The sequence below is a fragment of the Corella eumyota genome, chromosome 2, assembly GCF_963082875.1.
Source record: "Corella eumyota chromosome 2, kaCorEumy4.1, whole genome shotgun sequence".
Taxonomy (NCBI): Eukaryota; Metazoa; Chordata; class Ascidiacea; order Phlebobranchia; family Corellidae; genus Corella; species Corella eumyota.
In genome coordinates, this window is record NC_137491.1 from 15,955,827 (window position 1) to 15,975,181 (window position 19,355).

General features: G+C 31.3%; 5 protein-coding genes across 5 annotated transcripts; 1 reads left to right on the top strand and 4 right to left on the bottom strand.

The window, feature by feature from the left end:
• Positions 1–712: 712 nt before the first annotated feature.
• On the top strand, positions 713–1,756 carry LOC145743284 (uncharacterized). The gene has a single exon (XM_082561208.1). The coding sequence runs from the start codon at positions 725–727 to the stop codon at positions 1,385–1,387; it is 663 nt and encodes a 220-aa protein (XP_082417334.1). The 5' UTR covers positions 713–724; the 3' UTR covers positions 1,388–1,756.
• Positions 1,757–7,738: 5,982 nt separating this feature from the next.
• On the bottom strand, positions 7,739–10,800 carry LOC145742513 (carbohydrate sulfotransferase 10-like). Its single transcript, XM_082560287.1, has 6 exons — positions 10,131–10,800; positions 9,859–10,019; positions 9,548–9,657; positions 9,181–9,381; positions 8,285–8,425; positions 7,739–8,093 (listed from the first exon to the last, which is right to left on the bottom strand). Exons 1-6 carry the CDS (start codon positions 10,798–10,800, stop codon positions 7,739–7,741), a joined length of 1,638 nt encoding a protein of 545 aa, XP_082416413.1.
• A 1,726-nt stretch (positions 10,801–12,526) lies between these two features.
• LOC145744019 (integrator complex subunit 15-like) lies at positions 12,527–15,824 on the bottom strand. The gene is made up of 9 exons (XM_082562110.1): positions 15,699–15,824; positions 15,512–15,610; positions 15,015–15,236; positions 14,535–14,695; positions 14,149–14,272; positions 13,748–13,996; positions 13,413–13,617; positions 13,248–13,287; positions 12,527–13,044 (listed from the first exon to the last, which is right to left on the bottom strand). The coding sequence occupies exons 1-9, from the start codon at positions 15,762–15,764 to the stop codon at positions 12,963–12,965; spliced, it is 1,248 nt and encodes a 415-aa protein (XP_082418236.1). The 5' UTR covers positions 15,765–15,824; the 3' UTR covers positions 12,527–12,962.
• On the bottom strand, positions 15,824–16,745 carry LOC145744021 (DNA-directed RNA polymerase II subunit RPB9-like). The gene has a single exon (XM_082562113.1). The coding sequence runs from the start codon at positions 16,676–16,678 to the stop codon at positions 16,298–16,300; it is 381 nt and encodes a 126-aa protein (XP_082418239.1). The 5' UTR covers positions 16,679–16,745; the 3' UTR covers positions 15,824–16,297.
• Positions 16,733–18,300, bottom strand: LOC145744020 (zinc finger FYVE domain-containing protein 21-like). The gene has a single exon (XM_082562112.1). The coding sequence runs from the start codon at positions 18,193–18,195 to the stop codon at positions 17,470–17,472; it is 726 nt and encodes a 241-aa protein (XP_082418238.1). The 5' UTR covers positions 18,196–18,300; the 3' UTR covers positions 16,733–17,469.
• Between the last annotated feature and the right edge of the window lie 1,055 nt (positions 18,301–19,355).

Below are 19,355 nucleotides of genomic sequence, written 5' to 3' on the forward strand. Positions count from 1 at the left end.
GCGTTTCCCTGTACCAAGTAGCTTTTGATCTGTTGGTTAGCTTGTCACTATAAGCTGAAACCAAACGCTCAAACGGATGACGGGTAAGAAAGAACGAAAGGTAACTTTGCATTTTTGAAATTGCAATCGTTTCGTTTGCCAAACTACAAAACAAGAAATATTTTAAAAATAAGAATTACTATATGTTTATGCATGTATATTGTACGTCTTTGTTAGTACAGTAAATTAAAACTAATAAATAATAATACAAAATACAAATGTTAGAATACTTTTTATGCAATAAAACATTAAATATAGTTATATTTACTTTCTAAAGGTCTTTAGGTAAATTTCCTTGTAACCAAATTTACGAAATTGTGTTTCGCCTTTAAATCCGCCCAATCGTAATAACAGGATTTGCCACGTGGTGCTCGCAACCTGTTTTTAAAGAAAATTATAAGTTAAAGATTTTAGAGTTTGTTGATTGTTAGTTATAAAAATAAATTCGTTAAATTAGTAGTCTGTAGCGGCCCCTTAGGGACACGTGATTTTGCCTGATAAGAAGTCTGGGCTACAGTCTTATCTTTTGCCTTTTTTTGTATTTTGTTGTGTTTTATAAACCGACTACCAATTCATTACTTACTTAACTGTTTTTTTGCTTAACTGAATAATAAATTATATTGTTACAATTTATATACGCTAAATTGGTGACCCCGACGTTTTAAAACGAAAATTTTAAAACAATATGACGCAAGAAAATGCTGTAGCGGTTAAACTGCCAACCTTTTGGTCGCAACATGCCAAAATTTGGTTTAACCAAGCAGAAGCCCAATTTACTCTGCGAAATATAACAATCGACGAAACGAAATACTGCCATGTTATCGCAGCACTAGACCAGGATACAGCAAAACGCGTAATCGATTTTATGGAAAATCCACCAACAAAAGGAAAATATATTGCTATCAAAGAACGACTTTTAAAAACGTTTGAGCTTTCCGAGGAAGAACGAGCCCAAAGAATAATTGAAATGCCAGAACTTGGAGATAGAAAACCTTCTGCTGTGATGGACGAAATGCTGGCATTGATGGGAAATCACGGATCGTGTTTTCTCTTTAAACATATTTTTTTGCAACTACTGCCCGAGGAAGTGAGAGTTGGTTTAGCTACCGAAGAAACAACAGACATGAGAGAATTGGCTTTAAAAGCAGATAAATTATGCTTAGCTAAACCCCAATTTTCTGGGTTAGTTTCTAAAGTTTATAGATCCCATGAAACTGATTGGAAGTATAATAAACGTCAACCAAATAAAAAAAATCTATGTTTTTATCATCAACGTTTCGGAAATAAAGCCAGGCAGTGCTGTCCACCTTGCAGTTTTTCGGAAAACGAATATGCCGGTCGTCAATAACGATGAGGGCGGCCGGCGGCACGTTTAATTTATACTTCGTTAAAGACAAGTGTTCAAAACAAAACTTTTTAGTTGATACTGGAGCTGAAATAAGCGTATACCCACCAAGAAGAATTGATCGATATAATGGCTCTAACCAGAAAAAGCTTCGAGCCGCCAACGGAAGCGAGATTAAGACGTACGGCCAACGCCTATTACATTTGGATTTACCGTTTGGTAAATTTAAATGGATTTTCACAATCGCAGAAGTATCTCAACCACTGCTCGGGGCAGATTTTCTTCGAGCCAATTCGCTTTTGGTAGACATAAAAAACAAAACATTAATTAGCGCTAAATTAAACACAAACTGTTCGATTGAGTTGTTAGATGTCTCAGCCCCCAGAATAAATGCAATTGGTTTACATCAAAACCAATATGCTGCTTTACTCGCACAATTTCCACTGATAACAACTCCAAATTTCCAGCAAAAGCAAACCAAACACAAGGTGGAACATTTTCTTATAACAAACGGGCGACCGATTAGCGCCCGTGCACGTAGACTGCCACCAGACAAACTGGTACAAGCCAAGCGTGAATTCAACAAGATGGAAAGCATGGGTATTGTCAGAAGATCAGCCAGCCCGTGGGCATCTCCATTGCACATGGTTAAGAAATCCAACGGTGATTGGAGACCATGTGGAGATTACAGACGACTAAATGCTGTTACCACGCCCGATAGATACCCCATACCACATATTCAAGATTTTTCTGCGAATTTAGAAAACGCAAACATATTTTCAAAAATAGACCTTGTTAGAGGCTACCACCAAGTATCTGTAGCAACAGAAGATATTCCAAAAACTGCAGTCATTACTCCTTTTGGCTTATTTGAGTACATAAGAATGCCCTTTGGATTAAAAAATGCAGCACAAACTTTTCAAAGACTGATGGATTGTGTGTGCCGGAATCTTAATTTTGTTTTCGTGTACTTAGATGATATTTTGGTAGCAAGCAAGTCAAAAAGCGAACATTACCAGCATCTCAAAGAATTGTTTACGCGTCTGAACGAAAACGGTCTAATAATAAACGCGACTAAATGTCAATTCGGACAAACAAGTATTGAATTTTTAGGCCACCGCATTGACCACGAAGGAGCCAAGCCTTTACCAAATAAAGTGGAGGTAATAAACAATTTTCCACGACCAACCTCATTTCAAGAACTGCAACGGTTTGCTGGCATGATCAATTTTTATCATCGTTTTCTACCAAGAGTGGCTAACATCATGCGACCGATTTACGAAGAAATTAAAAAAAAATCTAAACCTCTACTGTGGAGTGATCAACTAAATAACGCATTTGTTAAAGCTAAAAACATTTTAGTTAATGCCACTATGCTTTCCCATCCACAAGTAGGAGCGCCAACTGCGTTAACTGTGGATGCTTCCGATATAGCTGTTGGGGGAGTACTACAGCAAAATATATATGGTTTGTGGAAACCATTGGCCTTCTTTAGCAAACATCTACGGCCACCTGAAATAAAATACAGTGCGTTCGACCGTGAACTTCTAGCATTACATCTTGCTATTCGTCATTTTAGGTACTTCTTGGAAGGACGGCACTTTGTAGCTTTTACCGATCACAAACCACTTACTTATGCATTAACTAAAACTACTTCACCATGGTCAGCTCGCCAACAACGACAACTTAGCGCTATTTCGGAATACACTACGGATATCCGCCATATAGAAGGAAAAAAGAATTTTGTTGCTGACGCATTATCAAGACCTGGAATAAATGTCATACAGGCATCTTTAGGAATCAATTTTTCAGATATGGCCTTAGATCAAGAAAGAGATAAAGAAATTATAAATGAATTGAAAGCCAACTCTAGTTTAAAAATTGAAAAATTTTCTTGCGACAAAAACCAGACTTCGCTTTTATGTGACACAACAACTGGATCACCGCGACCGCTTGTTCCGGAATCTTGGCGTCGAAAAATATTTGATTTAGTTCATGGTTTATCGCATCCATCGATACGAAGCACAAAGAAACTAATTGCTGAAAAATTTGTTTGGAAAGGACTTAAAAAACAAATTGGCGAATGGGCAAAACAATGTGTTTATTGCCAAAAAGCTAAGGTCCACAAATGCACAAGAGCCCCACTGCACCACTATTCATTGCCTGTAAAACGATTTGATCATTTAAATATTGACCTTGTGGGACCTTTGCCGCCATCTCAAGGTTTTAGATATTTGCTTACTGTAGTTGACCGGTTCACAAGGTGGCCAGAGGCGTACCCACTGCAAGAAACATCGACGACATCATGTGCAAAAGTTTTTATTCAACAATGGATATCTCGTTTTGGAATACCGTCAACATTGTCGTCAGACCGAGGAGCACAGTTTACATCAAAACTATGGTCAGATATTGCTAAGTTTATGGGCACTTCTTTGCAATTTACCACAGCATTTCACCCACAGGCCAACGGCCTGGTGGAGCGATTCCATAGACAACTTAAGGCATCGTTGATGTCGCGACTTAAAGACAACAATTGGGTTGACGAACTGCCTTGGGTTCTACTCGGAATTAGAACCACACCCAAAGAAGATTTAGGATGTTCCTCAGCAGAAATGGTGTATGGAGCACCACTCACCATTCCAGGCCCTTTTGTGGAGGCTACCGACCACAACAACGCACCTGGAGATTTTTTACAAAAGCTCCGCCACGTTATAAAACAAGAAGCGCCTCAAACCTCGTGGCATTGTAAACCAAATAGCTACATACCTTCTGATTTAAAGAACAGCAGCTTTGTTTTTATTAAGAAAGTGGGATACAAGGCGCCACTTTGCACCCCATATGAAGGTCCATATAAAGTTATTAAGCACGGATTAAAAACTTTTAAGATTGATATCGGCGGACGTACAGAAATCATTTCGATTGATCGCATAAAACCTGCGTATCTGGATCGCAATATGCCTGTACAACTAGCCCAACCAAAGTTACGAGGCAGACCTCGTAAGCAAGTAATTCTAGAAGAAACGAACGTAAAAACCCATATAGAGACGAAAACAAACTGTCGAAGAGATGGTAACAAGCGTCAAATTAAACCACCACAACGGTTTACCCATTTAACGTAAATGAACAATTTTCCGCTTCTGGAGGGGGGTAATGTAGCGGCCCCTTAGGGACACGTGATTTTGCCTGATAAGAAGTCTGGGCTACAGTCTTATCTTTTGCCTTTTTTTGTATTTTGTTGTGTTTTATAAACCGACTACCAATTCATTACTTACTTAACTGTTTTTTTGCTTAACTGAATAATAAATTATATTGTTACAATTTATATACGCTAAAAGTCTTTGCAATACATTTCAAACTTTAGTTTTAAAATTTTGTGAAGGAATTTTTTAAATACAATGTTATAAATATTTTTATCTTACTTTAGGTACTTCACACATAACCACTTTAATATCGTCATGATATTTGAGACTTGATTTACTTAAGGGTCTACTCGAATGATTAAGGTTCCTGCAGCGTCCTGAGATGTTAATAAGCCTGGTTCTGTACGGTTCTTCCATTGAAACATTGTGGATCTTTATTGCCACTAGAAAAATAAAGATAAAATTATCATATTTTTTCTATACTACATAAGATCATGTGTTTGATCCCAAGTAATTTCATGCCGTAGTGCCCTTGAGTTATGCGCTAAAAACGGTATAAACTTTTGCTCAGCCAGCACTTATAATCAGCAGCTTGATTATTGAGCAATTATAATGTATAATATCCCAAACTGTCACAGCCAACTTAAGACTGGGTCGGGGTAACTGATGTTACGTCATGTTTAGGTCGCGCATTCGACCTTTCCACGTCGAGAATAACCTTTCCACGTCGAGAATAAAGATTTATACAAAAAATATATAAACTTCAATTTTCCTGTTCTTCAAATCTGTTAATTGCGTAAAGTGCATGTTTAGGTAATGATGATTATGTTATTAAAGTTACTCAATTTATTAAGTTTGTTTTCCTTTACCTTCATTTTTTCCATTGTCGTCATTTAATTGAGCTTTCTCGATTTTAGTTGAGTGTTTATCATATGCCGATTGTTGTTTAAACCGCCGCACATAAAATTTTTGATTTACTTCCATATAATAAAATAAAAATAGCGTAGAAACTATTGGCAGGATTAAAATGCACATGTAAAATCGTTTAGAACAGAAAAACATATTAAACTTTAAAAAACCTTAATACAAATAAATTTGTAGTGCCTAACATTTAATTAAACCACACCTTTTTGATACCCTTTTTATATCATAAATTTTATATAAATCTTCGTTAATTAATCATGTTTCGAATCCCTTAATTTTCAAACGGTTTGTTTACAGATTGTAATTTATTAGAAAATACGCTCTTAAGTTTATTTTTAAAATTAGGCCACTACTGATTATTAATTATTAACGCATTTTTGAATCCACAAACCGTCTGTAATAAAATTTGGTCCGTAAAAAGTAATCAAACCGTTATAAAAAAAATTTATGACAAACAGTGAGGTACCGATTTTATTAGTTAAACTGTTTGGAAAAATAATAAAAAATGTAGTCATTTCATACACTTGACTGTTTTGTCACATGCTTAATTAATTAATAGTTTGGTTTAAATTATATTTAAATGACCTTGTACTATGATTTAATGGTAAAATGAATTTTATTTTAATTAATTTTGAAAAAAATACTTTGCAATGTTTAACTTACGTCTGTTATATTAAACTAAAACAAAACTGGTTTCTTGAATTCGCGGCATTTCTACAAAACTGTTTTATTTTGGCCTTTCAACTTATAGCAATTATAAAAAAGTAAGACATTTTGAAAAGATGATTAGCAATAAGCACATCTTTTAAATATTCACCACAGTAAACATGGCTTACATTAAATAAATGGATATTTTTTTAGAAAGAAATTACATATGGTAGGCAGTTACTAACCAGGCATTTTAAAAATACACAAATAATTTAGATATAACCTCGATATGTAACATAAGGTTTAAATATTAAATATTTTTAATTTATAAAAAAAATTGGTTGTTCTAAGTTTTGTACAAATTTTTTTTTTTCAAATTTAATACTTAAAAAAAAATATGACAGTTTATTAGTCAAAATAAAAAAAAAAGTGGTTTAAATTTTTAATCAGTTTAGAATCAAAATAAATACCTAGCTTCATCTAAGTGTTTACTTTCTTCCGATAACTATATTTATATAGACTAATAGGCGTTACTCTTAAGTGTTTAACCAAGATTATTTTACAGCAACTAAAATTGACAAAAAAAAACTACGTTGTTTATATTTTTGTTCGGAATATATTAAATTTAAATCATTCTTATTTGCTTTTTTAAGAATTAGCCAACAATATTTTAAAGAAAAACTTAACTTATGTAAAAAAACTGCATTTTTTTGTAAAAACAAGTTATCACCTGTTTGCTGTATAATTTTTGACTGCGTTCTCAGCCAGAAAACATTATCATAAAAACTAACTTAATGTAATTTCATCTTTGCTCTTTATAAACGTAATGGTTACCCTTAATAAATTATCGCCATAAGTTACTTTACAGGTTTTAATTACAACGTTTTGTCTTTGCTTAGCGGGAACACTTATAACACAAAAAGCAATTTTACGCCACGCTAATACATGACCTTTGCTTAAATCGTGCTTTGAACGCGCCACTAAATACACCTTGTGTTAACAGTGCGCTAGGGTTTATCACCGTTTTTATCATTTTTTTTTTTATTCTCAATATGGGAGGGTCGAATTTACGAACTAAACATAGGGTAACATTTTTTACCTTGATCTGTTCTCAAGTTGCCATTGGCAGTTTTTATAGATTAAAATTGACCGATATTTAAGCTGCCCATTAAGTATCGCCTCTGCAGAAGTTAAGACCGTTTATAGCGTCTTACTCAAGGGCGCTACAATATGAAGAAGGTGGGGATCGAAACCGGGACCTCTTGCAGTAAGACCACTACACCACGCTGTCGGTTGTAAACACATGTTTGGAAATGTGATCAAAGAAAGTGGAGTTGCTGGCTCTTTTAGCAAGTAACGAAAAATGACTGTTAGAAATCAGTTTGTGTTTTTTTGTGATTGTGGTAAGCGTGGCAATGACATTTTGGCTATTAGATATAAGCCACAGCAGACCTTTAAAGTTGATTTACCATTTCTGTTCTTCTGTTGTTTTTAGTTATGTTTTTAGTTGCTTTTTAGTAAGTGCAAAAATGCCGTAAAAAAGTATAGTAAATATTTAATAGACTTATTTTATTAAATTTTTTTTCGAAGAGGTATGTAAATGTTTATTTAATTAAATAAAATAAATAAATTAATGGGAAGTTTACGCATTTTTTTGGCCCTGATACAAAAATGGATTATGATCGAGAAGAAAAAAATCATCGGAATACAATTCTCTTAATATATCAACATATGATTTGTCTATACTACTAAAGGCCAACTGTGTTGCTTGGTCTTTAATTACAGAGGGTCTGTCCTTTGGAAAATTTATCTTATTTTGAGTAAAATTTGTGTGCGCTTGAATGTAGTCAAGCAGTCTTTGGGACTCTGGTACTACGTTGTCGAATCTTATAACGTAGCTGTATTGGTAATCACAGGGCATACATAAATCTGTCTGTGGTATCCAATGACCGTCCATTTGTTCTTTTAAACCATTGTGATATTCGTCGATCACATGCCTTAAAGTAATGAAAAAGTGTTACACATAGGCTAGAAGCACACAAGACTAAATTTGTAAAGTAAATCAAGTATAATGTACTCGATGCATTTAAAACCTAATTTGTGAAAAAAGCCTAGTTTGTCACCTGTTTTAAAAATGTAAAATTTAGGGCAATGATGGTGTATATAACTGCAATTAACATTATAGTACCTGATAAAATGTAGAAACGAAACTTCACCGGTTTTTAACATGTCAGCGAATTTTAAAATTTTCAATTTTTCTGCATCTGAATGTATTTGAAATGCCGTCAAGTTTTCCATATTTTCAGATGTTAGGTCGGCAATAGTCAACCTGTGGGTACAGTAGTAAGAGTTTTAAACAGTTTTCAAATTTATATATGTATTATTTAAAGGTGATAGGTTTTTATGTTTTTTTCCATTGGGGTGGGGTGTTCTGTTATGACGTGTTTAAGCTATCTGTGAACGCCAGGGCGAATAGTGTAGCATTAGTGCGGCTCGAACCCGAAACCTTTCGGCTTGTAGTCCGCTGCCATGACCGCTTAAACACACTACCGGACAAATTTAATTTTTTTTTTGTATAGAATTGCTAGATTATTTACGATCAACAGCTTTGCAGGCGTTGTGGATTTTTTTACTATGCAGAGGGGATGTACCAAAAACGAAATAACTTAGTTTAAATAGAAACAACTATTTTTCCCAGAAATTTTGCACAAATGTTCGATATAAACGTACCACATTTATTGACGTCATGTTTAGCCTAACTTATTTAAATTTAAGCTTAGTTTTAATCGCCACTACATGTTAACCGCAGTTTGGTGTTACATTTCGTTCATATGCAAATCAAGATAGTTTATGCCATATACGGTTAACAGTCAGTAAATGATATTTATTATTGGTTATATTAAGTTAAAGAAAACAGTTTTACAGCTTTAGGCAAAGCAAGGTTTTTCTTGTATATTTAATTATTTTAAGTTCAAAAAAAAAACAACCACAATTTTTTATAACACAAATAAAACTTAAAAAAAAAATTAATCGTTACATATAAATTGCAGATGCTATTTAATACAACTCGACTTTAATACTTACGTTGAATTGATTTCAGTTAAGTATCGCTCTGCTTCCTTTTTAGCTATTTTCCTGCCTAGCGTTTCCCTGTACCAAGTAGCTTTTGACCTGTTGGTTAGTTTGTCGCTATAAGCTGAAACCAAACGCTCAAACGGATGACGGGTAAGAAAGAACGAAAGGTAACTTTGCATTTTTGAAATTGCGATTGTCTCATTTGCCAAACTGCAAAACAAGAAATATTTAAAAAATAAGAATTACTATATATGTTTATGCATGTATATTGTACGTCTTTGTTAGTACAGTAAATTAAAACTAATAAATAATAATACAAAATACAAAGGTTAGAATACTTTTTATGCAATAAAACATCAAATATAGTTATATTTACTTTCTAAAGGTCTTTAGGTAAATTTCCTTGTAACCAAATTTACGAAATTGTGTTTCGCCTTTAAATCCGCCCAATCGTAATAACAGGATTTGCCACGTGGTGCTTGCAATCTGTTTTTAAAGAAAATAGTAAGTTAAACATTTTAGCGTTTGTTGATTGTTAGTTATAGGAATAGATGCGTTAAATTAGCAGTCTTTGCAATACATTTCAAACTTTAGTTTTAAAATTTGTTATAAATAAAATTTGTTATAAATGTATAAAATTTGTTATAAATATTTTTTTTAAATTTGTTATAAATATTTTTATCTTACTTTTGGTACTTCACACATAACCACTTTGATATCGTCATGATATTTGAGACTTGATTTACTTAAGGGTCTACTCGAATGATTAAGTGTCCTGCAGCGTTCTGAAATGTTAATAAGTCTGGTTCTGTACGGTTCTTCCATTGCAACTTCGTGGATCTTTGGCACTAAGAAAAAAAAAGATGTGATGTTTTTAGTTTGTTATTAACAGTATTTTTCTACTTAATGTTGTTTTTATTAGTAAATTAATGTGTGTTGTTTATTTAATTTAAATTTACTTGTTTCTTTGGGGTCATTTTCTTCATGTTTTTCTTCGTTTGAATTGTTTTTGTTATCTTCGGTATATTGTTCTGCTTCTAACTTTTCTATTATTTCTACACTTTGTTGTTGTTGGGTCGTTTCTGCTTGTTTGTCTTGATGTTGTTGTTGTTTTAATTTTTCTTCTTTCTCGTCTTTGAGGTGTTGTAATCTTGCTTTCTCTTCCTCTTCCCCTTGATTCTGTTGTCTTAATTTTTCTTCTGCATCGTCCTTTTTTCGTTGTTGTTTTACTCTTTCTTCTTCTTTCTTTTGTTGTTGATGCTGTCTTATTTCCCCTTCATCTCTCTCATATTGTTGTTGTTTTACCATTTTTTCTTCTTCATCGTGTTGTTGTTGTTTTAATATTCCTTTTTCTTCTTGTTGTGCTTCTGTTTCTTCTTTTATAAATTCGTTCTCTTTTTCTTCTGTAAACTCTATTTTGTCATAAATATTCTCAATATAGTTTTTAAAATTTAACTCTTGTTTATTTAATGTAATTTCTTCATAATTTAGTCTATTTTGATTTTCTGATTCCTCAAATAAAGGCACAAGTCGTTTTTGCTTGGAATGCAAAAAATAATACATAAAAAACATAAATACTAATGGCAAGATAATTAAACGTAGTTGAGATCGTTTTAAACACAAAGGCATATTAATCTAATTTTTAAACCTGTATACCAAAAATAAAACATCATTTTATATAATAAAACCATATATATTACATATATATTCTTATTTTCTAATAATTGATTTGAAAACATTAAAATCGCCTTGCCTGTACTAAATTAACCATGCCAATGTAAAGAATAGGCCTACGCAGCAGTCTCTTTATATACTTACAACATCATGGATTAAGAAATTATCTTTTACTATAAGCTAACCTAAATTAACTTCAACAAATGACGTTTTTCAACTATATGATTTTTAATTGAATTCATTAATAAAAAATCCCTTGCTTTACCGTAATATAAAAATTCCTTTTTTTTCATCTGCAGTATACATTTGACACCTACTTAACTTTAAAGTCTTGAACTTGTTTTTTTTCATCAAGTCGTTACGTAGTTGCCAAAACAAACTTTAGCTATATGGTATTTTAAACGAACGCCATGCAATAAACATACATGTAATGTTAAGTAACAATAATATAAATAATAATCCTATTTGTTTTCTGCCTAAAATTCTATTAAAGCGTAGTTTTAAATTTAAAGTGTATAATATAATTCAGGTTCATGTTTTACTCTTTATAAAATTTAATAATAATTAAAAAGGCAATAGAGGAAAAGGAAATAATAATCAACTTTCCTAAGTAAATATAAAACACATTTTACATTTTCTACACCAACCTCTTGTTAGCTATTACCATTTACTTATAAACTGTATTTATATATTGTGCATTAACATAAATTTGTTAGTTTGGTTATACTAGTAAATATACAAAAATGTAAAAAAAATAGTTTACCACCATGTATGCTAGCTTTCCTAATATTTTTCGCCTAATTTACTAAAATTTTTAAGTATTCTAAATAATGACTAAAAACTTTTTAACTTTTAGTTATAAACCCTTTATTTTAATGAAAAAAGAAATGTCTTACATACATTATAACCTTTAGTAAATATCTAGAATATATGACTGAGAAATTTTCTCAACAAACTTCGTTTTAAATATTTTAGCATTCAAAACTGTTGTAGAAAGCAATAGTAGGCACGTAACAATAACCATGCCACTAATAGCTTACTGTAGGGTAGGCTATCATTATCAATGTAACAAACTTTTTTTCGCTAAAGCGAATACTTTCAGATATTATGTAGGCGATTTTATCATATATTTATTTAAACGTGGTTTTGTTATTAATTGATAATATTTAAAAGATTATTTAATATAAAAGCGCATGTCAACCGTAAAATATGTGCATTTAAAAAAATTACCTATTAAATTGATTACTATTTTGTTTCTGGTGATGAATAATTTTTTACTGACAATGGCTAATGCATATGCTCAAAATAACTTAATAAAACAAACTATTTATACACCTGAACTGCCTAGGCAGCAATAAAACTATTTGTAACTAATTTCAATTTGTAGTAAATATACTTTTTGTCTTGGATAACACTTTTTAATCAAATAACAGTAAACTAAAGTACCTTTCTATTACAATAAAGCTTTATTGCCTAAGGCAACTTAATTATTAGGGCGGTTATAGCGCAGCCTTCGAACGGAATCCCACTCATTTCTTTTACTTTCTATTAACACTCTAAATCGCTGGGTGAAAATAAACAAGTTTATTTAATTACCTTGAGCAAAAATTGTTGTAGGAAAACAACGCTTGTACACACTTGCTTGCTTTATTTAAAGACCAAAAAAAACCTGTGCCTCCATTATTTTATTAAATATAATGTTTAATAGCTTAAGTTGAATGATTCTATACGACTATACGTTATCATGTACTAATTACCTTTTTTCTTTCTTTTTTATAAAAAGGAACAAACAGTATGTTATTTTCCAATTAATCAAACCCAATTAATGATTAATTGTAACACAATGTCGCTAACTGGTTTTCAGAAACGACAAAAATAACATCAAAAAACATTTTGTTACAGTTAAACTTAAAAAGTTTTGGCAATATTTGGGTAAAGTTTAAAAAATGTTTATTGACCCAATAATCATCATTTTATTTAGAATTCACAGAGTTTGTCTTGATTTTTTGAATTTTTTTATAAAAACCACAAACGACTTCGTCACATTATTGTCTCCCTCCTTTTGCTTGATGTTATATAACACCAATTTTAAACCGAATGAAAAAATTAGTGGTTTGTTAATATACTGAAGAGATTTCCATAGGTGCCCCATCTATTGAAGATCTACGTTCGTTGCCATAAGCAACTATCTCAAGTAACCTGTAGAAAAATTTTTTTAAATATTAAAAAAACAAAATTTTAATATTTCTCCTCTGATTTAAACATATAAATAGGTTAATAATTATATTACAATAATAATAGATTACCCATAATATTATGGTTAATCAATTATGAATAATATGTGTTTACATTAAAATAATACAACGAATATATGCATAAACAAATCACAAAATAAAAATGACCTTGTTTTTGGTAATGGGTCAGATAAACTTTGAAATTGATCTAAAAAATAAAATATTTTAATTATTTTAAATTTATGTTATCAGCGAAAATCAAACCAGCTTCCTTAAGTAGCATGGTGAAGTGTCAACTATCGCAATTAAATTATATTTAGTAATAAAAAATACCTTTTGAACAATTTAATACTCTCATTGACATAGCAACTTGACTAATTTGTGCAAATCTATCAACCGATAATTCAGTGCTAGTTCCTTTCAAAGGTGGACTTATAGAATCACATAATGATAACAGGTCACCTACTAATGTGTGGACCTGATTTTTACTCCATAATTGTAAGTCGGGGTTACCGAGAACAGAACCTTTTGCAATGGCCTTAGGAGAAATAATGTTGATAAAAAAATAAAGGATAATAAAGTTTTTAGACACTTATTAATTTAAATGGTACATCATTTTATGCATTTGTTACAAAAACATTAAAGTATCTAATTTTTATTTGACTTACTTTTAGTGCTGGTTTAATTGCCAAAAGTGATTTTAAAAATGCATAATGTAACATTGAATGTAGTTGAGAATATGTTGGTTTACTGTCTTTGGTTTCATTTGGTATACTGTTCAGGTTTTTATTTAAAATTTCATCTGGCGCGAATGGTGATTTTACGCACCATTCTGCCAAACCATCCAATGGTGTAAGTGATAGATTGTCTGGCATATTTTGTGTGGCTTTTATAACTGTTCTCCATAATTTATCCATCTAAATTTTTAGTATTTTTAACAAGCTAAACTACTTTTCTACAACCATTTTTGGCTTAAAAATTTCAATAAAATGTTAAAAAAATTTTAACTACTTTTTTATAAAGTTATTTTTTAATTTAAAAGCTATATTTAAAATACCTATAAAATTACCTGTGATGCAGTACAAAAACATAACGTGGAATCATTCATTATCCAGTATTGCACTACATCAAGCACTTCATAACATGGCCATACTTGGTTTAAATCCTTTATTTCATTTCCTCTTTGTTTAGACCTAATTTTAAAAAAAATATTAAAATGTCAAAATTTTATATTTAATGTTATTTATAATTAACATGCAAGTAGGTTGAAGCCATAGGTGTTAGGTTTGAGACCCACCTATTGCAATGTTGTTGGTAATAAAAGCATTTAATAGGCAAATCATCCAATTAAAAGATTTAAAAGAAATAATCATAAAAAACTATAAAAATAAAACTGGCATGTTAAATATAAGCAATTTACAACAAAAAATCAATAGTTAAATTGAAAAAACTTACATTAAGTTATATTTTGAAGTAAGTGCAATCATAAACACGCAGCAGAATCGTGGACAAATTTCTAGGCAGTTTTTTAAATCCATATTTCCATCTTTCTTTAATACACAATAGTCATTTACTAATTCTGATACCACGAACATTGCATGTTGTCTTTCACTGCTCTGCAAAATAGAGTAGTTTAGGGTAAAAATCGATTAATTATAACTAGCTAAATGCCTGCCTTATGGCAGGGATTTTATATCCACTCTACAAGCTGAATGTTAATTGTCAATGTATGGTTACAAATGTTGTTATATGATAACTTGCAACTAACATTTGCTAGTAATAATTTACCCACAACTACAAATGACAGTTTTTATAATTTGAAGGCTTATAAACTGGACATAAATGTAGTCATGTATATAAGTTAATTAAATTCTATGGCTTATTTGCAGCAATCTAAATATCACAGTATTCATCACCAATAGGCCAATCCTTTACCTTTATCCATAATGCAGCACACTCCAACACAGCTGATAATTTTGCCACAACTGCAATTGAAACAAGTTGGCTCAATATTTCTCTCCTATATTCCAAACAATTCTCTCTTGCCATAGAAAACAAGGTTTCGAACACTCGATAACGAACATATTCGTGTTTTTGTTCTTCTAGATATACACTTACCTCATCAATTAGTTCAAGCTCTTCTAAAGCAGTTAAGCTCTGTTAAATAATTAAACAACAAATTGAATAATGTTTTAGTAAGTTAATAAGCAAGTGTCTTATTATAAGTAATAAAATTAGACAAAAAATATTTAAGACATGCATGGTGTAGTGGTAAGAACACATGGGTTTCGAACATAAGATCCTAGGTGCATTTGTATATGGTGATACAAAAGTTACCAGCAGTTTAGCCAAGAAAGTTGTCCTTTACCCAATTAAAAACAAACTTACCATTATAATCTGCACATTTTCTTTTACAAATAAGTTGTATCTACCTTTTTCTTATCATTCCAATCTTTTCCTTCCTTAAACACGATTTCGTCAGTTTTTTGTATCATAGTTTCTTTATTATACGACCCAGATCCACTTTGGTTCTAATGACAAATATTACAACAATATTTAAAGGATTATATAAAAAATCCAGCTAATCAGAAATTAAATTATAGTTAATTATTTTCTTACCTTGAATACATTTTCAAGATTTCGAAGTAGTTCTTTTACAGAAGCACAATATTGTCTTTGATTCATTATTTTAGTTTATTTAAAAATATATTTTGTAAGCTTAGTCAAAATTACGACAAGGTACACTAAAAATGGCAGTTAAATTTAATTGTCCACAATGTATAAAACAAAGAGTACTATGAGACACAAAATAGGTTTTAATAAACTGTTAAATCATTGAAAACTTTTTTTTTAATTACATTGTAAGAAAAGCAGGTTAAAGGTTCGTAATATATAACAATTTAATAAAACTGCTTTACAAAAATACAGCTGTAGTTGTATTAAATTTTTGATCAACAATATTAGTGTAGCTCTTAACTTTACCTATAATTTAAAGCTCTTGCAGGACATTAAAAAAAAATCGACTAAAAAATTGACTTCTGAGACAACTTTGATCCAATTTTTAAATGGTTTTAGAAACAGATATTTCGATGCATTTAGAAAGACAACCAAGTGAGTTATTGTATGTATATATAAAACCAATTTGCTTCAGAAAATGGTTAAATAAAAGGAATTAAAAATTCCACATTTAGGTAGCCCAATTTTTTTATTATGTATAACTAAAGTTGAGTCCACCTATGACCACATTGATGACTTGTACAAACAAAATAAAGTCTCATGCCTTCTTCGTCCCTTGTCGACTGCGATTGAAAAAACACTGCCTCCTTGTGGTGACACATCGGACACGAGTGATCCTTAGTTCGGGGTAAAGTCGGATCTTGAGCGACATCAGCGATAATTTGTGTTAGTTCGTCAACTTCGTGGACAATTTTGTTTACGTAAATACACATATTGTCGGCTTCCATTTGAAAGTCACAGTTACGACATGAGTACAACAATATCTTGTTCTGTTTGTCCTCTTTAGGGTACAGCATGTTGTTGCATTCCTGACAAAATTTTATCCCGACGAAACCAGGGCCTTCTACATTATGGGACTCCATCAAAATTTTAAAATTGTATCTATGTAGTCAAAGAAAAATACTTTTCCTACAGAATCTAAAGAAAATTTACAAATGAATTTAAGGTATGTAAGTTTATGTTACTAAAAACCGATAAGCATAACAAAATAACTAAAAACAAACAATTTTGATAGCCCTTAAAAACATAAACTAAGCGATAAATTGATGCCATTGAAAATGTTTTTTTTATAGTCATGAAAAAGGATTTTGCAGAAACTTAGCATATATATTCAAAGTAATAATACAAATAGTTTAAGTTTAAAACACTTAATATAACATATTGCACAAACAACATAGCACAATTAGAATCACTTGTAGTTTACGGTTCTCCAAAAGATCCAGGATAGTAAAATAAATGTGTATTAATTAAAATTATTTATTAGGTATATTATATATAAATAGATATTCAGAATATGGAATTAAAATATTTGGCAGGGACTGAAAACTACAAGTAATCCTAAAATTATATATTAAAAATAAGGCAAGGCAACAATATAACATATAAAATATATTAAAAATACAGAATTGCAAAGGCATGTGTATATATATATGAAGAAAATATATTTACTGATGTATGGATGAAGTTAACTAAGTATATTCTAATATTAGAGATACCCAAGCAAATTTAACATAAATACTATTTAAATATATAATACTACTTTATGACTTTAAAATACTAATTGTAATGACACCTCTACTACTAGGCAAGATTATACAGCATTTAGGTCTTAACAACATAATGACCAAACACCTAATAGGATGAAATAGCAAGACTATTGGATCACCATTGACTGCCTTGCCTCAAATAAAAGTTTAATCGCTTTCTGAAGAGAAGAGAGCCAAGGCAATGAAGATTTCTTGTCCATGGATTTTAAATGAAGTTTGTAGAATACAGAACCATCATTTTGATCTCTATACTTTATAGTAAAGCCGGTTGGGGTCTGGGATTGTGCGGGAGATGTAATTTCAGGTTTGATTGCGTTGAACTTGACTTCGGTTACCTTTGTAAGAATGATTTGCGACGGGGTTTTAACAACCTTGTCACTGTGTCTTTTTACAGCAGTAAACTGAAGACTCCTGTTGTCCTTTGATAGATGACAAGTAAAATCCCCGTAAAAATCATTTTCTTCTTGTCCGTTGATAGAAAAATCATTTCCAGCACATAATATCTTCAGCGATTTTCCGTAAAACTCTTCCTCAGACTTCGAGAGAAGAGCACAGTCATAACAATGCCTTACTGGGTCGATAAAATACATCCTCTTCAGCGGAAGCAAATAATGGGTACATCGATCGCAGAAGCAACCCCCACATCTTCGACAGTGATGCTTTCTTGTTAGAAAATCAAATGACTTATTGCACGACTTGCAGGTTTTGCTTTCTTTGTCAGCAATCCAGGTGGGTTCACTTATCGCAAATGGACAAGCAAACCCCTCCGATTCTGGGATCATTCGGAGTCCACTGTTAGAGCGAGACAATTTTCTACCATTTGGAGAGTCCATGGTAAGAAGATTGATTTTTTAATGGAACATATTGTGTCAGCAAAACTTTAAATAGTAACTCTGATTTTAAAAATGGAAAAATTTTTTTAATTGTAATAATTATTTCATTGTCATTTGTTAATATTAACAAAGCATTCGAAAATGACTGACTAGCAAAAAAATGACTGACTACCAAAAAATTATGAAATTCGCAACACAAAAAACCTTTCTGTTTTACTTCAACAATGCCAATAGAGCTTATGACCATCAACGCGGTGTCACTGCCTTGCTGTCAAAACTATGTAGCGCTAAAAAGCACTTTTAATGGATTCAACAACCTAGTGTTGCAGTTATGACATTTTATTATTTGTGTTTCTTACAATCAAGGTGTTTTTTTTCGTATTTTCGTTATTGGTTTATTTTTTGTACTGTCCTGTAGTTTTTGCATTGTTAACTATACAAACAACTGTTTGTGTCTGATTTTAGCATTTCGTGCTTACCTTAAATTATTTATAATGTTACTTATTAGACAATGTGCGGCTCGAATTTTACTAGTCGTAAACGTACGTTTAGTTACAAACCTAAAATGTTAAATTCTAACTACATCAGATAGAAAGATAAAAAAATCAATTCTGGTATTATATGTTTAATTTAAAAATAAAAGTTACCACTTAAAATACATAAGGAACAAACGAAAACGTTTTTATAAAGTTTGGGTTTAGATTCTATTGGTCAAGATGGGTGTTACCAGTAGTAAGCGAACAAGTTACCGTTCAAAATATGGTGGAAAAAATACAAATCAGCCTTATTCAGTAGAAAGAGATTGGAATCGACGCAGAGGTTTTCAAGAAGATTATCAGGCCTGGTTAAGATCTTTACCTCATTTGGAAGAGGAGGAATATGTGCAAAAAAGAAGAAAATCGCAACATCACAGTTCAAGAAAAACACGAAATAACAAAACTTTATTCGACAAGGTGATTTTACTTTGATGTTTGTAAATGCCGTAGGAGTTAAAAACATTTTAGTATTATATAAAATGTCGTGTTGTTTTTGATAGTATAATAGTATTTTTATTTTAATATCATACATTTATAGATCTTTTATTTTATTATTTTTCAGATTTCTTCGCTGTTTCGCTCTAAAAAGCATCGTGAGCCGTGCATAGCTTGGCCAGAAATAAG

Coding starts and splice junctions, on each gene's coding strand:
- LOC145742513 (XM_082560287.1), bottom strand. CDS start 10,800: ATGCCTTTGTGTTTAAAACGATCTCAACTACGTTTAATTATCTTGCCA. Junction 9,658..9,858: donor TTATGTGTGAAGTACCAAAA/GTAAGATAAAAA, acceptor CTTTAAAAACAG/ATTGCAAGCACCACGTGGCA. Junction 8,094..8,284: donor TCGTTTCTACATTTTATCAG/GTACTATAATGT, acceptor CATTACTTTAAG/GCATGTGATCGACGAATATC.
- LOC145743284 (XM_082561208.1), top strand. CDS start 725: ATGACGCAAGAAAATGCTGTAGCGGTTAAACTGCCAACCTTTTGGTCG.
- LOC145744019 (XM_082562110.1), bottom strand. CDS start 15,764: ATGAATCAAAGACAATATTGTGCTTCTGTAAAAGAACTACTTCGAAAT. Junction 15,611..15,698: donor ATCTTGAAAATGTATTCAAG/GTAAGAAAATAA, acceptor ATTTGTCATTAG/AACCAAAGTGGATCTGGGTC. Junction 14,273..14,534: donor ACTTCAAAATATAACTTAAT/GTAAGTTTTTTC, acceptor TTTTAAAATTAG/GTCTAAACAAAGAGGAAATG.
- LOC145744020 (XM_082562112.1), bottom strand. CDS start 18,195: ATGGACTCTCCAAATGGTAGAAAATTGTCTCGCTCTAACAGTGGACTC.
- LOC145744021 (XM_082562113.1), bottom strand. CDS start 16,678: ATGGAGTCCCATAATGTAGAAGGCCCTGGTTTCGTCGGGATAAAATTT.